General features: G+C 40.7%; 1 protein-coding gene across 2 annotated transcripts in view; it reads left to right on the forward strand.

The window, feature by feature from the left end:
* Positions 1 to 21,781, forward strand: part of LOC146655609 (apoptosis-stimulating of p53 protein 2-like) — a 29,557-nt gene that overhangs the window by 3,747 nt on the left and 4,029 nt on the right. The window contains exons 3-14 of one of the 2 annotated variants that reach the window (XM_085428056.1): positions 7,903 to 8,050; positions 8,999 to 9,112; positions 11,040 to 11,110; positions 11,727 to 11,828; positions 14,542 to 14,716; positions 14,913 to 15,094; positions 15,186 to 15,350; positions 17,029 to 17,076; positions 18,341 to 18,524; positions 20,602 to 20,724; positions 20,880 to 21,001; positions 21,129 to 21,537. In XM_085428056.1, coding sequence (XP_085284182.1) covers positions 7,903 to 8,050; positions 8,999 to 9,112; positions 11,040 to 11,110; positions 11,727 to 11,828; positions 14,542 to 14,716; positions 14,913 to 15,094; positions 15,186 to 15,350; positions 17,029 to 17,076; positions 18,341 to 18,524; positions 20,602 to 20,724; positions 20,880 to 21,001; positions 21,129 to 21,537 — 1,843 coding nt within the window. The remainder of the gene's footprint in view (positions 1 to 7,902; positions 8,051 to 8,998; positions 9,113 to 11,039; positions 11,111 to 11,726; positions 11,829 to 14,541; positions 14,717 to 14,912; positions 15,095 to 15,185; positions 15,351 to 17,028; positions 17,077 to 18,340; positions 18,525 to 20,601; positions 20,725 to 20,879; positions 21,002 to 21,128; positions 21,538 to 21,781) is intronic. The other variant, XM_085428057.1, reaches the window with a different exon arrangement.

The following is a 21,781-nucleotide window of genomic DNA, read 5'->3' on the forward strand; positions in this document are numbered from 1 at the left end:
TCGTGTGGGGTATAGGTAACGTCAGGAAGCAAAATGTCCTTTTGTATAAATCGTTAATATAGCTGACCCCTATCTCAATGATAAGGGAAATGAATAAACAGGATGCAGTTCCTTTTTTTTGACACAGGATGTTTTTTGTTTGATGGCAAACATTCATTTTGCTTTATCACCAGTACGGTACATAGATTTATTGATAATGGTAGTTATGACATGTGTGAAGGAACAAAAGATTTAAACTAGAAGTTTTGGTCAGTTTTCACATTGCATTTACTTAACACGGGAAGAGACTAGCAGCGAAGCTAAGACTGTAGATAATCAGTGACATTCAGTAACTTCAAGGAGCAATGGGTGGAGAAAAAAAAATGGTGACAACCCAGATTGGGTGGATCCAGCTTTAAGGGCAGTCTACACAGGAAGCTATTTGTCATGCAATTGTCCCTGACGGTTGGTTGCTATGTAGATACCCCCTATATAATGTATTTACCACCCCATCATATATCAATCACTGGTATTCTTTGCTCTCAAAATTGAACAAAAGTTTAGCTCGGGAATCATCCACTGGCTTTTTGGTCTATCACTGCTTGAAGTTGATGAATACAAGAGATGCTCTTTGGTCTCTGGTTGCCAAATTCCTGCTAGTCATCTACTTTGTTAAAGTAGTCAAGTGTTGACCAGAGAACGTACAACAACTTCAAGTGTTGATGGGCAAAATAGCTGATGACACAAAGCTCTCCGTTATTTCCGTTGCTGCAGGGACTTTTTGGTGGAAACAAATTGTATAATTTAGTCCTGAAAAGTTCCTCTAGTAGCAAAGGTCTTCTGTACTGGTAAGACTACAGTCATTCACTCTGCTGCTTCACCAAGGTTTCATTTTTACATATGACTGATTAAAGGTCACAAAGGCATCATTCACTGCTACATTTTGAATCGCATTTGTTTTTTGCATAAAATAAGAGTTGATAAAGGGTAAGTTTTCTTGCAGTTAAATCCCACACAGTGGGCATTTTTATTCAGTTTTTGTTGCACTCTTCATATTTTAAGTATCTGTATTTTCTATAATAACTTTCAGGCTGTGACTAGTTCTCGGAACATCTTCATCCAAGAGTCATGAGGCATTGGAAAAGGGGGAAAAAAAGGATGCATCCTTTCCTTTCTGCTTAATTTTGACTCCCATTTCCCTTATCTCCCAGATAAGCCGAAAGTAGGAACTCTCTCATCACATAGACCAAAAATAGAAGAGCATTGCAAGACCGCAGATTATGAAGTGATAGGCTAAGTACTGCAGTGCAGACATAGAGAAGAGGCTTTTGTGATGGAAGCTTTCTGCAGCTTCATGTACTGTAAAAGCTGCTCCCCCCCGAATGTTGCAGCTGAATAAGACTACTGTGCTTTTTGCTGTTTGTTACCCCTGACCTTTTCTCCCGTGCCACCTCATCCCTCTAATGCAACACAGAAAATGAGGGAGAGGGAACACGAGATGAAGAGATATAATGCATAGAGCTGTTTCAGTTTCATAGAGTTTTATGCTGCCTCGCCTTTTTGAAGAACTGCTAATCTGGAACTGTGTCAGGCAGAGAGAACTAAGGCACGCACACACAGGAAGATGCTGCTGCAGTGTCTTACAAACCTTTGCTAATTAGATTCAGAGGTGACTCCGTCAACAAGACTTAGTTGACTCATTCGCTTACTACAGCAATATCTGTAATTGAAAGTGTGTGTGGACAGAAGGTCCAGCACCCCTTAGGTGAAGTGCTCTCGGGCATACTTGAAGATATGGCTTCTGTTATCCTCTGCTGCTATCATACTATCCACTTTCCCAGCCACTCCATTTCCCCTAAGGCATTGTGTTACATGTTCCATATGTTTATAAGGAACTGGTATTGCGTCTTAATATATTTTTTTAACCTGTCGGGCAGTGTATCTTATTTATTTACTAATTTCATCCATATGAAATCAAGTCTTATACATGATTTTTTTTCATAACAAATCTTGATAACAAATCTGATGTACTAAAGTATGACGCAGCTGTTCAGCTCTGTGTACAACTGGAAAGGGATGTGCTAACAGTTCTCTGAGAGAAATGTTAGATTAGATTAGATTAGATAGAACTTTATTAATCCCTCGGGTGGGTTCCTCTGGGAAATTCGATTTCCAAAAAAGCACAGCACCGACAGAAGTTACAGAGTTATACACACACACATATATATAAATACAGAGACAATATAAATAAAATATACGAAGGGGATAAATAGAATAAATAGGAATAAAAATAAAAATACAAGTGAATTGCACATTTCAAGTATTGAGTCTATTGCACCGTTGACTATTTACAAAAGTATTGCACAAAAGGTATTGTACAGTGAGGTGAAGAGGCACTACAGCTTAGTTGTTCCCCCCTCCTTTGTCCTCCTGTTTCCCCTCCCTCTCCCCTCCAGAGAGGAGTTAAACAGTCTGATGGCGTGTGGGACAAAGGAGTTTTTAAGTCTGTTAGTTCTTGTCTTTGGGAGAAGCAACCTGTCACTGAACAGACTCTTCTGGTTGTTAATGGCCGTGTGCAGAGGATGCCTGGCATTGTCCATAATGTCCATCAGTTTCTTTAATGTCCTTTTCTCTGCCACTGTCACCAGAGTGTCCAGCTTCATGCCGACCACAGAGCTAGCCCTCCTGATCAGTTTCTCCAGCCTGGATGAGTCCTTAGCACATATACTACTGTCAACTGTTCCTCCAACACTGAGGGCCAACCAATCCTGATGTTTTTCTAACTCTGTTCCAGCCGTCAGATTGGTTCAGCACAGCACTATTGTCATTGCCATTGGCCTTTCGTGCCAAAACGTGGATGGAATGAATTCTATTGACTTTATATTGACCGCGTCTCGTTTTTCTATCAAGGAAAATTTACTTTGTGAAAACTGTCTTTATCTTTTTTCACCTAGCCCTATCCGAAGGCTAACCATGTCCAGTGTTTCTGTTGGTTTTTAGTTGTGCTGATGTAAACAAAATATTGATTTTTGAAAAGTAAACAATCTGGAAATGCACGTTTTCATCCATCCATTTTCTTCCTCCATTGCACGAGAGATGGGGGTTACACCCCAGACAGGTCGCTTGTCTGCAGGGCTAACAGAGAGAAGAAACATTCTTGACTCTACTAGAGTATCTTTATATGAGGAGCAATTCAGAATAATGGCTTCATTTTTTATACTGGGCCCTTCTGCAGCTTCTGTCTGAAACTTTTTTTTTTTCTCTGATTGGCTCCTCCTCTCAAACAGAACGCTTGACCAGCAGGTGGGTAGGGCTGCTGTTTAAGGAAATGCTGTGTGTCCAAGATGACCATATTAGGGATATCCAATTTCAGTGACACCCTGTAGAACCAAGCAGTAACCAAACTGACCTAGTTGAAACAGAAACAGCTTTTGACTCTGGGATTACTTATTTAAACAATGACCTTCTTGTATACTTGCTATGTTTAATTTGGATTTCTATAAGTGTGACAGTTAAAATACACGAGCAAGGAAAGTATTAATAGGTCCTTTTAATACTTCACCCATTAATAGTCATCAGGGGATGGGTGTGGGAATTTAACTTTGGTTATATGCTACTCTTTGCATTGACAGTACATGAGATACTGCGTTTTCTGTACTTGTCTATTGGAAGCTAATTATATAATAAATTCTCTGTGACAGGACTGACTTTTATTTGGTAGTAATTGTTATATTGCAGAGTCATTGAATTATAGTACAATCTCGTGTGTTATTCCCGGAAATTGGAAACTGCAGCGGCATGCAGTTTTGATCACTCTTAACTCAATATGTGAACAACTGCATCTGGACAATTACCTTAAGAGACTCTTGCAGGAGGATTGACCCTCAGATGGAGAGAGTGGATTTTCAAGGTGGGACATGAAGAATGATATGCTTTTAGGAGTCAAATTATCTAAGGAGTATTTTTCTAACTTCATTTTCCTTTGACCCGTCCTAACCTAACACATTGAACATCAAGAGACAAAATGCCTGTAAACTGTTCTCTCTGTTGCATGAACCTTATCTTAACAATCAGTGGGAGTGCCACAATCTCTCTCTCTCTCACACACACACACACACACACACACACACACACACACACACACACACACACACACACACACACACACACACACACAGAACATTCCTTTGTGCAATTGGCTACAGGTAGAGTGCTGATATTTAAACTCAAGTCATCTCACAGTGCCCTGTCTGAACTGGAGAGGCTTGAAAAGCTTGTTCAGGTCTGCAGCCGGTGGCATCTGCTTTAAGGATCCAAATCACGCTGCAAAAGGCAAAGAAAATCAGCATTTATTTTTTAAACTTCATAGTTTGTCTGTTCAGTACACAGAATTTGACAGAATTGTCCTCCACCGCCCTAAAGGGACTGGAGCTCATTTAACTTGGATATAGGAGAATCGCAGACAAAGAAGCCACTTTCAGTGAAATAACCCAGGATAGCATATCTTTGATAGTTTTTTCCCCTCTGTCTTTCTGAACCTTTTAGCTCAAGTATTGCCAGCTGCAGTCACTCTCCTACTCTTGATGTCTTCCTCTTGCAGTGTCTTTTGTCTGAGGTTTTGATGTTACAGCCTTTCATGTCAGAGAGAGACACAGTCTTGTCAGTGTTATTGCATCTTGAACAAAGGATCCTACGCCGACTCTTAAAATTGTGGCAGTTTATTATTATTTTTTAATTTTTTTTTTTTTTTTTTGGAGAATACATGGTCAGACTGTTTTGCACCTATTCACTGCAGGCCACTGTTCAACCTCCAAGAAAAAAACATGATCCTATAATATAGTAAGACATAATGGCCATAGCCTAGCTGCAAGCTAGTGTGTTTCAGCTTATTATTGTCCCCTGAGCCAGCAGGCTGTTAAAAGGCTATATTTTTATACAGCGGATTAACGTAATCCCTGCGATAAAATGACCTAACCATATAGCTGCCCTGCTTTGAGGGTATCTACAGTGTAGACAGCAGTATTATGGCCATATTTCTTTGCATTGGCTATAATTGTCCGTTTGCTATTCTGAGCTGCCACATCACCCTCAAAACCCTGGGAGACAGGTTTGACTTAGCTGATGCTATGATGGAAATGGAAATCTTTTGCTATAATAGTGAGCCACAGCAGCCGAGGCAGCTTGTCCCTTCTCCTTCCCCAGGGCTCTCTAAAATAAAATAGGAAGGGAAGTGCAATTCAGCAATTGCTTCTGTCATCCTCTCCATACCTAATAGAAAGCAAGTGGAGCATATTTCTGTCAAACATTGTCACATAAAATCATGATATTGCCAGCTCCCTTCGAACTATATAAAGCTACACAAAGCAGTATTTTCTGGTAGGCTGTTGAGCTACTGTTTGTCTATTTTGCATTGTACCTATCAGGCTGTTACTGAGCTACCTAATTTTACTTGCTGCTGTATCAATGAATATTTAATGAACACTCAATTTGTTTGGCTGAGTCAAACACCTACTTATGGTAATCTTGCCTGTCTGAGTAGGTACGTTTCTTAAAACTTGAAGAGGGTCTGCGGTGTAGTTGCTTATTGTTGAGTAGACCATAAATTATAAAGATGAAAACACTTTTCTGATATTTACTGCAGCACATAAAATAAATTCCTGTAATTTACCTTGCATGCACTGCTTTGTTTGTAATGAAAAGTCTACAAGACCTATCATTTTGAGACCTTAAAAGGTTTGCAAGGATCAAAGACAAAAAAACGAATTTAAGGGAATGTGTTTCCACACGTCATTTTGAATGTTTCAAAGTTTCCAAAACAATATGAAAATTGGTCTCATAGATTTTTGTATTTGTATTTGTAGTTTATACAGCTTTTGTACCATGTGTGCTATATCATAGCGAATAAGCAGTGACCACATGCTTTAGGTGGATGAAGGTCAACTGCAAAGTGCTAAGTCATCTAGATGGATAGTTGAAGTGAATACTGGTGGTCTTGGATCATCAACTTTAGTGCTGCAGCAAACTGGATTTTAGTGGGGGCGTTGCCAGCGCCCGAGATTATATTCTCTTCCCATCTGTGGTTCTTTCTTTTCCTACTATCTGTCAGTGCTCTCTTTCACTCTCCAAATATTAATAGGTTCACTTTAGCACTTTGGATTTCTGGGAAGTTTTCATGATGTCACCGTCTCATTCTGAAAGATCTACGAATTGTTTTTTGAAATAATTTGATGAAGGCAGACTATATGAGTGATTTTAATTGTTTTAGCATGAATGTTTAAACTATTCTAATTAACAGACACAAAAAGCCCCCATTTTAGTTTTACTTTCCAGGGTAGTGTTCTGCCACAGAGGGTGGTCTTTGGTTAGAAACACAGCTTTCTGTTTACAGCTTTCTCTTCTCTACATTACTGACAGGCATGACTCACAGCTGATTTGCTCTATTCATGAGAATCTTTCATTTGCATCCCCATTGATTCTGGCAGTTGAGTCAGGTCCTCTGACTCAGGCCAGTGCCCGTTGATTCCACCTTCTGTGTGATAAAACAAACCTCTGGTTGTAGATGTTGCTTAGGAGATCTTCAGAGGGAGCGTTTCACCTGCCCACTCACTTAGTAAGCTTCATTTGAGGAAGAAAAGGGGAATAAAGCCCCTTATCCTAAGGCTGTTGCTCTTTGGCGCAGTACACACCACAGCTAAAAAGCAACCCAAATACTTTTGTTTCTGCACCAGCTGCTCTGCATGATTACCCCCTTCAAGTTTTTTGTGCCTGTGACCTAGCTGACCTCATGTTCCCACCGTAGCCCCCGTAGGCATGGCTATTCACAGCAACTCAGAGTACAAAAACCTGGCAGTGTAACCTGGAGGTTCTGGGCATTTAAAATAATACCGCTTTTACAGTTACACGCTTTTCAGGATACTCTGTCTGAAGTCACTGTGAAGGCATGACACTGTGCAAAAACCTGGGTTTGAAACAAAACAGTTCAGTATGTTCAAGGCATGCAATATCCTAAGACACCTTAGAAAATTGGTTTTATTGCTGCCTTATCAACTCCTCTTATGTGCTCATATTACAGATTGGGGGCATATTCCATTACGAGCCTTAAGCTTCTTAGCGCTTATCTTTTTATGAATGTATGATACTCGTACACTGACTTTTGATGTTTGTGTTTCCTGTCAGCGATTATATAGATTTTGGAATATCACAGACATTTCAGATGCATATTTTTTTAAATCATCTGTGAAGGCTTTTGTTTGACTCAGCCCTTCTTACTTTAATTGTTTTGACAATTGTTGCCTATTATAGCTATAAAGATGAGTAATAGCCCATATAAGTATTGATTTTTAGAGTTTATTTTAAAAGGTTGTAGGTGACTGTCTGCATTTGGATCCTTGCTGATAGACAGCTCAATTTTCTGCTCAGTGTCAGTGTGTTTATTTTCTGCAGTAGCTGGAGGCATACAAATTCCAATTTATTACAAACTGCTTCATTGAGATTGCCCATTTCTGTGTAGATTGATATAAACCAGCCTTGAGCAGCTGTCAGTCACACACTTGCATAAGAACCTAGCGGTTTGCTCATTCAGAGTGCTTGACGGGGTTTTTTAGTGTGTTTACATTGGGATGGAGGGATCTCTCACAGTGGTGACAGCACTAGTTGGTGAGTGAAATGGAATTTCAAGATCTGGCCTCTGGTTTTTCTGTTGACACAGAGGTATGAGACCTGGGAAGCAGATCTGCTATCAGTGAAGCTCACATATTATACAGTCTATACAAACAATGAACCAAGAGGAAATTGGACACCAATTCCAGAGAACTTTTATGTTTACCTTACTTCTACTAACTCTAACAGGATCCTCTCGCTTGTGATCTTAATTAGCTCTATCTAATCTACTGGGTTATCTGCTTCTCTCGCCTGCTGTTCCAGATGTTCCTGACTGTATACCTCAGTAACAATGACCAGCATTTTACTGAGGTTCCTGTTACTCCGGAGACGCTGTGCCGGGATGTGGTGGACTTGTGCAAAGAGCCGGGGGAAACGGACTGCCACCTATCTGAGATGTGGCGTGGATCTGGTGAGTGACAGTGCTCTTTTGTTTGTGGAGTATCTGAAGGAACAGGAGTCGGTGTGTGGACACATTAGTTCTTATTTTATTTAGACAAAAAGTGCTTTTTCTCATGTTGACCACTTTGTGGTTTGTGATTAGCTTTGTAGTCATCTGCTTGGCAGTTTTTAAAGTGTTTGTCTCTTTTGAATCTACCATGCAAATAGCGTAGAGCCCTAATCTCTGCATCAAACACAAGCGCCTAAACATTTCTTACATCTCTCAGGTGGGAGGTGAGGAGTGACGTTGAGATTTCATGCCTGCCTCATTTTCACCGTTTCTAAGAGTCAAAGAGTATACAACATCAGAACTCAAGGAGCCAGGCTTCATAGCCGTTTCCATGGTGATACTGCCATAGTAGTGAAAAAGTGCCAATTATTGTGTTTGAGTACTTCCAGGAGTGGTCTGAAAGGAGATTGATGAATACTGAAGAGATTGTCTCATTTTGTACCCATTCACCACAGGCCACTTTTGAATCTCCTTGAAAACACAGCAGTGACATTTTGCATCCAAATTAGATGTAAAGTTATAAATTATATTTATAATATTTTACTTAACTGCTTCATTTTGCATTTCTACCATTATTAAAAGATCAGTTTCACTCACCTCTACTTAAGCATAATGTGTCAGCTCATCTGTGTAATGAAATGCTCAAAGACAATGTCTGAAGAACAGCTGATGAGCTCAGTGCCAAGAGGCATAATTGACAGCACGTTATAGTTGTTTCCCCTGAAGTCATTGCTTAGATAGATCAATGGCATGCAAACTGTGTTGACAAAATGAATCATCCTTCAATTTGGGTTAGACTGGATTCACTGAGTAAATGGCATGTGCAAACTTGACATGCATTCGTGTTTTAGCCAATCCAAGTGAAATATTATGAAAACTTGGGCTAAAATGTTTTATTTCGACTTGCAGAGAGACCTGTAGGTGATGGGGAGAGGATGCTGGATGTGCTCCAACGATTGGGACAGCACAGATCAGAGGTGCGCTTCTTTCTGCGTCACAACAGAGCTCCTAGCAGGGAATCAGGTAAGCAACTGTTTGCAATACACAACAGATAGTGAAAAGAGGCTTTAATGTCTGATACTGCTCACACACAAGAGTTATGATTGGGTGAGCACTGTCTCCAGAGGTGCCTGCTGTCTTTATAATGCCCTATTCACTCAATAAACACTATGGTATTTTTCAAACGTTTATCCAGAAGAGGGCTTTATATTTGGAGCCCTCAGATCCTTCATCCTTGCTGGAATCAGAGTGTCCGAGTCACACTATCAGAAGTCTGTTACTTTTCAATTTTCTTATTAACACAGAAAAGTCTAGTATTTTTTTCATAGACTATCCTCTCAACCCCGACTTGCATAACTAAGCCCTTTTTACCTCTCACAGCTTGAGTCTGGCCCAGGGATTAGGTGACTGTTTTCCCTTTGTGTTATCTTAGCCCGCTGTTGTTTTCCCACACTGAGAGCTTAGCTCTGATCATTATTTGCAGCACAGCTCTGTATTAAATTTTTCAGTTACTGCATTTTTATGCGGGTTTATTTAGTCCTGTTGCCGTGTTTACATTAGTTACGGCAGTACGGATGTACTCTGTCCTGCCCTCAGGTTGCAGTTAGTTAAATGTTTATACTTCCCCGATACTGTTCGAGCATGCTCTTTTTATCCTCCGAGCATGTCGGAGGATAAAATGGAATGTCACCAATCTATTGGACTGCCAGTACATTTGAACTTCTTTTCATTAATCTAATGTTATGCCTGTGTCATGTCTGAGTAAGCAGCCACACTAATTATACTTTTTATAGACCTTTACTTTCAGCATAGCATAAATATGAAATGCAATCATTAACAAACAGGCACAGACAAAATTCTCAAGTTACTGGGCAAAAAAACATGATTAGTTTGAAGACTGCCCTAAACATGAATAATCTTACTTTTCTTCTATACTATTTTACTATAACACACAGACTCGGTAGTTAGTGACAAAGAACTAAACCTTAGAAAAGAAGGCCGAAAGAACTAAACCTTCAAAAGAGTTGTCACGCTTCACCAAATTCAGTGCCATGTGACAATAGTCAATGACACATAGGCAACAAAATGCCCCAGAAAATCATGGGTATACTTCTGCTCTGTCATTGACTTGATCTATCTAAATGAAGTGAGGAAAATTAACGGAAAATTAATCACTGTGTGAATGTCTGAATGCTGTGACTATAACAGTTTGCGTCACTCTTGAGCTTAGCAGTGTCTTACATTCCCATCAGCGATTAACCAGCATCTATTAAACCAGTTATTTAGCTTCTGGAGCTGCAACCCATGAGGCTTTGATCTATGGGCTTGCATGAAGCTCTAATCGTGGTTGGTCAATCCTCTTTAAACCACATAAAGCTTCCTGTACTAACAATACTGAATGTTAAATTTGTTGATTTTCAGACATCTGTTTATAGCGATTAGTTTGTATCTAGCATGCATACTGTATGCTAGCAGTTAGACTATATAGTAAAGCTATTATGGGCTTTCATCATGGGATAATACTTTAGGGATAGGACCCAGATTATCAGACATGCATGCCAAATGCCAGTAAAACGGTTGGCTATATGGTTATATCTTCCTAGACAAGCATATATACATGCAGTAGTGTACCCACCCCACTAATAAGTCATTATTGATGAGGTTGAATCCCAAGAGATTTTTTACAAGTTACAAAAAGCACTGGGGTAAAGAAGTTAAAATAATTCAGCACTAGCCTCTCATTTTTTCAGCTGGTATACACCCTCCTCTATAGCATGTCAAGACAAACCTATAAATCTAAATGTGTATGACTGTTTGTCAGAGACACTGAAGGGCAAAAGGACAACAGGACGTTCCAGCCATTTTTTTTTTTCTTGTTGATCCTTCATTTCTTTTAAGGTGGTCTAAATTTTAATGTCTGACGAAATCTCCACTTATTTTCATTACTTAGGAGGATCAAGAGGCTCAGATTCAAAGAGAAATGGAGTGAAGGGTCCCCCAGAGAGAAGGATGGAGAATGGGGTGAGTTATTAACTTTTTTTCTGACAAGTGGTTGAAATGGTTTACACTATTTTACATTCATTCACATTGAATGGTAGCTGATGTGAATAATTAGAAACATGTCAATTTGGAACAAAGTCTATTTTTTTTTTTTTTATTTTATTTTACTAATAAGGGTCATGCATTTAGTATCGGCATAAAGTCTTCTCCCAAAATGTAATTTCTTTATACTTGACGAGTTGAAGTTAATTGTGTGCTCTGGGATACTGATTAGTTCCTTTCAGTTCTCACACCCTGCAGTGTTTTTCTGCAAAATTAATCAGTGCATCATAACATGGATATGACTGCAAAATGATTATTCTGCTGAGGATGTCTCCTTGGGGAATAAATATTGTACAATGAATTCTGAAATCTCCCCCCCCCCCCCCCCAAATGCTTAAACTGCTCCCCCTTTTAAGGAGTATAACTGAAACTACATCTGATGTTTCAGTAATCTCCCCGCATATGTTTTGCATTTTTTACTTTAGGCCTCCTGTTGTAATTTTATTTTAGACTTTTATAATGGGAAAAATGCCTTCAGCTTGAATATATATTTAAAACATGAATGTGTTTCTTTTTGTTCTTTCTTTCTACACAGGTGGCAACGCCCCAGATGGACATGACGCTGGCTGAGCTACAAGAGATGGCTGCCAGACAGCAGCAGCAGATAGAAGCCCAACAGCAACTTCTTGCCTCCAAGGTGCATAAAAAAGTGCAGTAGAAAGAGATGGGTGTCTATAAGAGATTAAGGAGTTAAGTGGAGACAGTATTGAAGTCAGTACTGGACTAAAAATGAGTTCATTTAGTATATTAAATGAGTACATTCTATTGTACTTATATAATGCATGTTTATGTAGAGTTTGTGATAGACAGGTAAGGCATGGGTGGATGTGGGCATAGTTTCATTTGAGAAGCCTGAGACAGTTTACTGTCTCAGGCTTCTCACTCTGCGGGACACATCTGATATCTAAACTTGTTTTTTACTTTGCTCAGGATTGATTGATTGACAAGAAGAAAGATATGATAGAAAATAGGTGTGATATAGTGAAATACTTAACTGAGTGCTTATTCCTTCCATGTTTTTTTTTTGTTGTTGTTTTGTTGTTTTGCGGAAGCACTTTAAAATGTTTTTGTTCTTCTGAATCACCCACGCAGTATATGCAGTTTTATAGTAACTTTAAAAACTTTGTGTCTTCTTTTACTTCCTTAAATATGCTCCTAGGGCTGTGGTTTAGGTCCTTTAGGCATTTAAGCATTCACTTCCAAGCACTGTGTATACATCAGCACAGTATAACAAGTCCAGGAATGTGACTTCCAAGCAGTCAAGTACAAGCATTACATGTATACTTGATTGCTTGGAGTAAATAAAGGGGCATTGTCGTCATCATCACCTGACCCGTGGCTGGGATGTGCTTATCTTGGAACCTGCTGGGAGAGCTCTGTCATGTTTACAATATACCATGTGACACCTGAAGAGCGATGATTGATTCTGAAACCAACCAATTTTTAAATACCATTGCTAACATTTAAGCTTTCTGTAGTCAGAATTTGTTTGATTTGTTTGTTTTTTTTTGTTTTTTTTTTTGCTGGATCCAGTGGAAGTAATGCAAACTATCTCCCTCTCAAGCTCCCTCCCCCCCTTGATTTGTTTTCAGTACTTTCCACAGTTGCATCTGTTTCTGCTATTTAACTACCTGGGAATAGCTTCCCAAGGCTACCAGGGAAAGCAAGTTACTTCCTGATTTTCATTACAGCCAAGGACTTGTGGCAGGAAGTATTTTGCACTGAAAGCAAGGGTTATAGGCAAGCCAGTTATCAGTGACTTCATTTTATTTTCAGTAGCATTGCATTGTGCGAACATCATACACTCAACAAAAATATAAACGCAACACCTTTGTTACTGCTCCCATTCCCCATGGGATGGACGTAGAGACCTAAAATTCATTCCAGATACACAATATAACCATCCCTCCCAAACAGTGGTCACAAATCAGTCCAAATGTGTGGTAGTGGGCACATCTGCTATATTGAGATAATCCATCCCACCTCACAGGTGTGCCACATCAGGATGCTGATCTGACATCATGAGTAGTGCACAGGTGTACCTCAGACTGCCCACAACAAAAGGCCACCCTGGAATGTGCAGTTTTTTGCGCTATTGGGGGTCTGGGGACCCAGAACCGGTCAGTATCTGGTGTGACCACCATTTGCCTCATGCAGTGCAACACATGGTCGCATGGAGTCTATCAGATTGTCAATTGTGGCCTGTGGAATGTTGGTCCACTCCACTTCAATGGCTGTGCGAGGTTGTTGGATATTCGTGGGAACTGGTACACGCTGTCGTATACGCCGGTCAAGCACATCCCGAACATGCTCAATGGGTGACATGTCCGGTGAGTATGCTGGCCATGCAAGAACTGGGACATTCTCAGCTGCCATCTGCCCTGAACAATGTGAACCATGATTCATCCGTGAAGCGCACACCTCTCCAACGTGCCAGACGCCATCGAATGTGAGCATTTGCCCACACAAGTCTGTTACGGCGACGAGCTGGAGTCAGGTCAAGACCCCGATGAGGACGACGGGCATGCAGTTGAGCGTCCCTGAGACGGTTTCTGACAGTTTGTGCAGAAATTGTTTGGTTGTGCAAACCAATTGTTCCAGCAGCTGTCTGGGTGGCTGGTCTCAGACGATCTTGGAGGTGAACCTGCTGGATGTGGAGGTCCTGGGCTGGTGTGGTTACACGAGGTCTGCGGTTGTGAGGCCGGTTGGATGTGCTGCCATATTCTCTGAAACGCCTGTGGAGACGGCTTATGGTTGAGAAATGAACATTCAATGCACGGGCGACAGATCTGGTTGACATTCCTGCTGTCAGCATGCCAATTGCACGCTCCCTCATTGCTTGTGGCATCTGTGGCATTTTGCTGTGAGACAAAACTGCACATTCCAGGGTGGCCTTTTGTTGTGGGCAGTCTGAGGTCTGTGCACTACTCATGTTGTCAGATCAGCATCCTGATGTGGCACACCTGTGAGGTGGGATGGATTATCTCAATATGGCAGATGTGCCCACTACCACACATTTGGACTGATTTGTGACCACTGTTTGGGAGGGATGGTTATATTGTGTATCTGGAATGAATTTTAGGTCTCTACGTCCATCCCATGGGGAATGGGAGCAAAAACAAAAGTGTTGCGTTTATATTTTTGTTCAGTGTAGAAGGAAAAATGTACCTATTGTCTGTTCAGAGGAAGATGAACCAGGAAAAACTTCTATCAGTGGCCCTTATATGTGTAGCCCACAAACATTTAAGCACTGTACATAGTGCAGTCATGGATGAGGAGGGATGTGTTTGTTTAACTATATTTTTTTTTAACAAGTGCTCTGCTTCCCCTTTGCTCTTTCTTGTCTCTAGGAACAGCGGCTGCGCTACTTGAAGCAGCAAGAGCAGCGTCAGCAGCAACAGGCATCTGAGCAGGAGAAGCTCCAGCGCCTCAGAGAGAACATTGAGAATCAGGAAGCTCGGCTCAAGAAGGTCCGGGCCCTCAAGGGTCAGGTGGAACAGAAACGTCTCAGCAATGGCAAACTGGGTGAGTTCGTTAACTTTGAATTCACGACTGGATGCCTGCTAAGAGTATGGTGTGAACCATTAAAGTTTGAAATTTATTTTGGATTAAGATGCGCTGTATTTCTGTGACGGACTGTCAACATTATATTGTTTGTCTCTCTTTGCTTTCTTTCTTCTTACCTCTGTCATCATCACGCTCAATCCCTCTCCCTTTCCAGTGGAGGAGATAGAGCAAATGAATAACCTGTTCCAGCAGAAGCAGAGAGAACTAGTGATGGCTGCGTCCAAGGTGGAGGAGCTCAACCGGCAGCTGGAGTTGCTCAAAAATGGCAAAATGGATAACTTCCATGACAACCAGAGCTCAGTTGCAGAGCTGGACCGCCTCTACAAAGAGCTACAGGTGTGAAGTAATAAAGGAAAATTCAAGTCCAAACATATTACTTGTTTAAAATTAGCACAGTTTTTGATTTGTGTTTGTGCTGGTTGGTCAGCTGAGGAACAAGCTCAACCAGGATCAAAACTCAAAGCTCCAGCACCAGAGAGAAAGTCTGAACAAGCGCAACCTGGAAGTGGCTGCTATGGACAAACGGATCAGTGAGCTCCGAGACCGGCTGTGGAAAAAGAAGGCAGCCCTGCAGCAGAAAGAGAACTTGCCCGTAAGTATTATTGCACCAAAACTACATAAAAAAACAACAACAAACAAATAAACAAAAAAAAAACCATCGCTTTAATTGTTATATGGCACCCTGACAATCTTTCAGGGTACTAATTTTAATTTCTGGTACTAACTAGTAGAAATGCTTTTGATCAGAACTCCCCCTAGTGGCCTTGTGATAAAAAAGCTGTTTGTATCTCTACGTCTGACATTCTGAGCTCAAGCTTCTCACACTTTCTTTCCTCTGTTTGGAGATGGTCAAGTGACGCTCCCCCCCACCCCTCCTCACTCACTCAGAGCAATCAGTTCCTATCTGTCTTTTTCCAATATTGGATCTTGGTGGGAAAGGAAGGTTGTTCTGATCATATAAAGGAATTGAGTTTGATTTTTCACTCCCACTCCTTCACTCGGTTGTGTTTTCAGTCCCATTTGACAGAAACAAAGCCAGAAGATGAGAGAGGAATAGTATGTGCAGACTTCCTATCACAGACACGCAGGAATGTCAGTGAAGATACTATCTGTTTCTGGCTTATAAACATGAAAAGTGGAAGAATTCAGTTGCCTTTTTAAACCGTCTTTTATGCAAACATTTATGGCAAGATTCAACACACATTAAAAATCAGAAGGCTGAGTTAAGGCAGTCTGTGGTGGTAATCCTGTTTAGTGTTGAGGTATCAGTTCTGATCTCAGTCTCTGGTGTCTTTCTACTCCCCCCCCCCCCCCCCCCCCCCCCCACCCCGTTCTAAAAGATGTTTGAAGGTTGCCATGGGACTGTAAATAAATCAACATAGATTTTTATGAAACAGAATGTGAGAAGAAAAGTTACCATATTTACTGCTTGAGGTTAACTCTCAGGGTGGACAGAATAAATAAAATAAATAAATAAAAAATCCTGATTGGTTGATATTGTGCTTTCACCTTCTCAATTACATGAGTCACTGTAATCTGTCCTCTATGCACTTATTTAATTATGTTCTCCTAATCGGGGCTTTATTGGCTTCCAGCACGAACTTTCTATTACAACTCAAACTTTTAACGACAAATATTATTTTTCATTAAAAGCTGATACAGTTGTTATGTTTTATCTGTGTTTTTAGATTCAAAATACAGCCTCGTGAGTATTTGGTTTGCAGTATTTACTCAGCCAAAACAGTGTTGAAGATTAAAAGTTAAAACATAAATAATACATTTTAGAAGGAAATTTAAATCTGTTTTAATTGTTTAGATAATGAGCAACTCGTGCCTTACTTTATAGCCTTCTGGCCTCTTTATTTAATGTCATATGTAATAAAGGAGAAGCAGTACATAGAAAGGTGTTTATGTGTGCATGTGTGTTTGAGAGGAAAGCTTGAATAGGGGCTCGTGAGGTGATTTACCCACACCCTGCCTAGAATCATAATGAGTGAGCCTTTTTCTCACCAGCACAAAGACACACTCCATCCAAGCTGCTCTCTCCTCCTACTAAACAGCAAGCGTCCGGCTAACATCACCCAGCAAACACGTCTGAACATACTGACCAAGAGGTAGTCTGAGAGCTGCCAGCTGAAAGTCATCTCACACCATCTTAGTCACATACTTCAGAAAACAGTGAAAAGGGCCAATACTGGATAGGGGGGGAAAGGGGGGATTATTTGGTATTTTGAACTTCTGTTGCATGTTTGTGCTTTTGTTTTCTCAAGAATGGCTATCCTGGTAAAGAGAGGGCTTCAAAAGAAACACACCTTCAGGTAACTAAACTAGTATTGCAGCTATACATACGTACCTGTTTGATTTCTAAACTGAATGTGATTTGGCTTCAGACTTTGTTAGTTTTTGCATTTGTTTAACTTTTGTTGCTCCATTCATTTGATGGATAAAACCTACAATGATCATTTTTTTTAAAGGGAAACTAGGACCAGCTTTTGTTGAGCTGTAAGAACTCGTGCCAACTTATAGGTGAACATTGATCAGTCAGTTTTCTAAATGTGGATAATTTTTTTAAAAAAGGCATGAATTGCTGTGTTTATATTGAAGGTGCTGTCCTAACTTAATAAAGCAACAACATTTAGGAGACTGCTGCGCTGCTCTGGAGTCATTAGATCTTAAAGTGTGTGTGTGTGTGTGTGTGTGTGTGTGTGTGTGTGTGTGTGTGTGTGTGTGTGTGTGTGTGTGTGTGTGTGTGTGTGTGTGTGTGTGTGTGTGTGTGTGTGTGTGTGTGTGTGTGTGTGTGTGTGTGTGAGAGAGAGAGAGATAGTAGTTCAGCAGTAACTTAACAGCCATTGCTGAGAAAGTAACTGGATATCTATGAAAGTGTTTTAAGACACTAAGGTTGGAGATGTCAGTCGGTTATTCCAGCATTTTTGTTCTAGATTATAACACCTGCTCTGCTGCACCTATTCTTGGGTTTTTGCCTTCTTCTGGCATTTATCAACATTTGTTTCTATATGACAAATCCTACACACTTGGACTCCTTGTCTGGCCATCTTTCGGTTTATACACCACCAACTGGCATAAATACAAAGGTCCCACACTAAGGTTCTTGAGAGTAAACTTCACAAAACAAATGATCATTCTGAAAAAGGCTGAACACTTCCTTGCTCACAAGAGTTAATCCATGTTTGTTTTGTTTTTTTCTATCTTTGAGTGGGGAGGAATAAAAACATGGCCTGCTCTGGCACCACGCACAGGCTAAAGTGAACTTTTCACCCACCAAGTAGAAAAAACTTGTATAGGAGAATTTTCAAGTTTCCCATTTTTTTCATCCACTGTGTATTTGTTTAAGTAATCGACTTAGGTGCCTTTCATTTTTGAAAACTACATTTTTCAAAGTTGTTGTCAGCGTGTTTTCTGTGGACTCATTTCAGCAGTTTACAGTTTTGATTACCATTCTGTCATTTATGTTCATTTGTCTAAATATTGTATCCCTTTCTGTGGTTTACTGTAATACAGGCTCTTTAAATTGCTCTCACTAACCAGTCTTCTTTTTACTTTCTCTACCCTTTCACTGTACAGTTGCCCTCCGATGCCCAAGCCGGACAGCAGTCGGGTCCGTCTCGTGTGGCAGCGGTCGGTCCGTACATCCAGTCGTCCACTATGCCGAGGGGCCCAGCGAGACACGATTTGCTTGTAAAACCTGCCTACCCAGACGGCACTGCCACCCTCCCAGCCCACGAGCCACAGAGCAAAGCGGGGACAGGTGAGCACCCAGACTGTGCAGTCTGAAGTGCTGCTGCTCTTAAAAGTTTTTCCTTTTCTGATTTTGACTCAAATATCAGGCTGTCATCTTTACATCACCAGCTAAATTATGTTTCTTGTTTTTTTTTTTTGGGTTTTTTTTTTTTTTCAGTTAAATACGTTTTGTTAATTTCAGCATGATGATAGGTAAAAGTCTTTTCACTCTTCAGTAAAGGAGTAGAAAAGTGCTGTATAAAGAGCAGTTCATTAACCATTTACCATTTACAGCAGGAGCAAAGGAGTCTGGGACACCTGCTGGTTGTGATGTCTTTTTGAGCTCAGAAGGTAGCTAGTTACTGCCTGGGTGCTGTGCTGTGATCTAGCATGGCTTAGCCTGAGCTTCATAGTCTTTTGTTTTTTTGGGATGTTTTTTTTTTTTTTATAAAACACTTTTTTAGGTTTTGAGTAAAGTAGTTTGAGTTTTTGTTTTGCCAAAGTGTGTCTCGCATGCCTTTCTTAATATAGATTCAGAAACAGCTATACAGAAAATTATTTATACCATAAGAAATTAAAACTCCAAACAATGCTACTTACCTTTATTTTATTAAGGCTGCAAATTTGTCCCTAATGTAGTTGCTCCTGTGCTGCTTTAAAATCAATCTGTTTCACATCTTGTTACATGGTAAACTGGGGACAGCACTAAGGTATGTTCTATGTAATGGAAGTGAAAGTGTGATCCAACCAATGAGACCAGAGCAACATATTGTTCTTTCTACCATCCTCCACACTGTAATTCCTTCTTATGCGCTTCATCTCTATCTTGTGGGATGAGAGAGTTACTCTCTCATCCTAAAACTGGTCCGTCAGTAAGACTTTGTGCCAGCAGTATGCTTCAGGTTATTAAAAATGAATGATCCAACACCAAAATTAGTCATTACAAAACAACAACAGAAGAAATCGTCATCTCATGTTTTGCTATTTAAAGCAATTTCACATACCAAAAGTGAACGGAACAGGCATCTCTCCAGTCTGTTGTGTTGTTGCATGCAATTATTTCTGCATGCTGAGTTGATTTGCAGTATGGAAAGAAGAGAGATAGGGATGGGCGGGGATGAGAAGGGATCTGCTCTTTCTATACACCCATTCCCATTTCCTCTCTATCAGGGACGTTGTGCACAGTAACAGGCAGGCTCCTGGGGGTTGTGCTGTGGTCTGCATGGCCCCTTGGGGGGCCCAGACTGGGCCCATCCAAAACCATGTTTAGAACCAGAGGAGATCTGGAGCTTTAAGGCTACTTTGTTTTTTGTTTTTTTTGTCTTTCGAATGCATCTTCCTCAGAAGCCATGTTCTTGCTTAAGCCTCTGAAAGAGCTGCGGGCTAAAAGAAAAGGTACACACTTGTGTTGTGTGTGTGTGTGTGTGTGTCTGCACATATGCGCTTCCCGATATCTTTGCTTAGATGTTTTCATTTTTCATGACTGTTATCTTCACCAAAAACGAGTTTTTTATCATTTTCTTGCTGGATCGTTGATCCCGTTTGCTTGTTTTGCTGCTGTTTGTTAAAGCGTGCTTGTTGAGTTTCCTCCTCAGTTCTTTCTCTGCAGCTCTAAATGGGTCAGTTGGAACAAACACATAACCTTCACTTGAACTGACATCCTGGGTGGACTGTGACCAACCCAATCTGGTCTGGACTGGTCTAGAAAAATATATGGGGCTGTTGGTGTATTGGTACAGCCCTTCTTCTAATGGACCATTTAACTAAAGTGTGTAGAAACTGTGACGGAAGTCATGGTTTTGCTATGTGTTGCTACTTTTGCTAGTTGTAAGATACCCCTCCATGCTTTTGTGGAAATCTGACCAGAGATTTTCGCAGACATGGAAGCAAATGAGCAAATGAAGAGCAATGCAAAATTCCACAAAATCTGTTGTTTTTCAAAAAAGGTTTGTTATGTATGACACTGCACAACACAAAGCTCTATGAACTTTGTGTTTATAATGAATGAATTTCTGTGTTGATGCTTTAGTTCATTATTTCTTTAAAAACCGATTGCATCTCATTTTATACTTTATCTTCTCTGTCCTCTTCTGCTGGCTCACCAGGCCTTCAGCCAGGGAAACTGGCAGAGTGGAGTTCTTCAGGTCCAGAGCCCAACACCAATGGTCACGGTTCTGCTTCAACACTGCCACGAATGAACTCTCACTCCAGCTCTAACACAGACCAAGGTAAAGACACAGGCACATACTGCACACGTGCAGAAATAAAGTGTAATCCCTTCCTGTTCCTATAAAACAAGATTTTTTTTTTTCTTTTCTTTTTTTTCCTCAAACTGTGTTGAAACTAATTTCTTCATCATCTTCTCCGTTTGTTTTGTGGCTAGATGATTCAGAATTGAAGAGGGACAGGAAAGTGCGTCCATATTCCATGTTTGAGCCAACAGAGGCTCCGGCTACCTCCCTCCGCAAAAACCAGAGCAGTGATGACCTTGTCAGGGATGCTCAGGTGAGGGGGAATGAAAACACACTTTTTATATCATCATGAGAAAAAAAAATACTAGAAAGATTTGTTAATACCTGTAGAAAAAACCCTAGCTTATTTACTATCTTTCTCTTTCCTCAACTTCCATCAGTCGGCTCCCAAAGCTCCAGTCAAGGTACCTCCCCCTGTCCCCAGCAAACCGAAAGGCCCCGTTATTGTTCCCTATGGCAAACCAGGCCTCAACACAGGCACCTTCCCTAAAGCCAAGCCCCACAGCCAGCAGCCCCACACCGCCCAGAGCCGCAGCCCTCACCCACCGTCACAGAGCCAGACACTCCCTCTACCCTCCAAGCAGGACACTCCACCTGCAGCCACGGTACGGCCCTTCACCTCAGACCTCCCCTCCTCCAAAGAAGCCAACCTGAGTAAACCGCAAATCGTAGCTGCCAGCTCCATTTACTCCATGTACACACAGCAGTCGGGTTCAGGAAAGCCTTTCCTGCCTGTTGTGCAGGGTTCTCTCAACAGGGCTCAAAACCGCACCAACGGATTTGTCAGTGGTAAGAATATACATTAAGCATCTTTGCATACACAGTTGATGTAGATGGATTCATATATAAAAATTGAAAAGGAAGTTTATCAAAGTCCTGAATCTGTCCTCAGAATCTTTTTGTATTCCACACTAACTCTGTAAAATAATATAGCCCATTCATTTAATGAGGAAGACGAAACGGGAAAAAAAACCCTACTTGTTGTAATTAATGAATTAAAATAAATACAAAAAATAATCAAATACATTGTTAT

This window comes from Rhamphochromis longiceps, linkage group LG13, assembly GCF_057381845.1.
Source record: "Rhamphochromis longiceps isolate RC_006_pf linkage group LG13, R_longiceps_female_GT1.1, whole genome shotgun sequence".
Lineage (NCBI taxonomy): Eukaryota > Metazoa > Chordata > Actinopteri > Cichliformes > Cichlidae > Rhamphochromis > Rhamphochromis longiceps.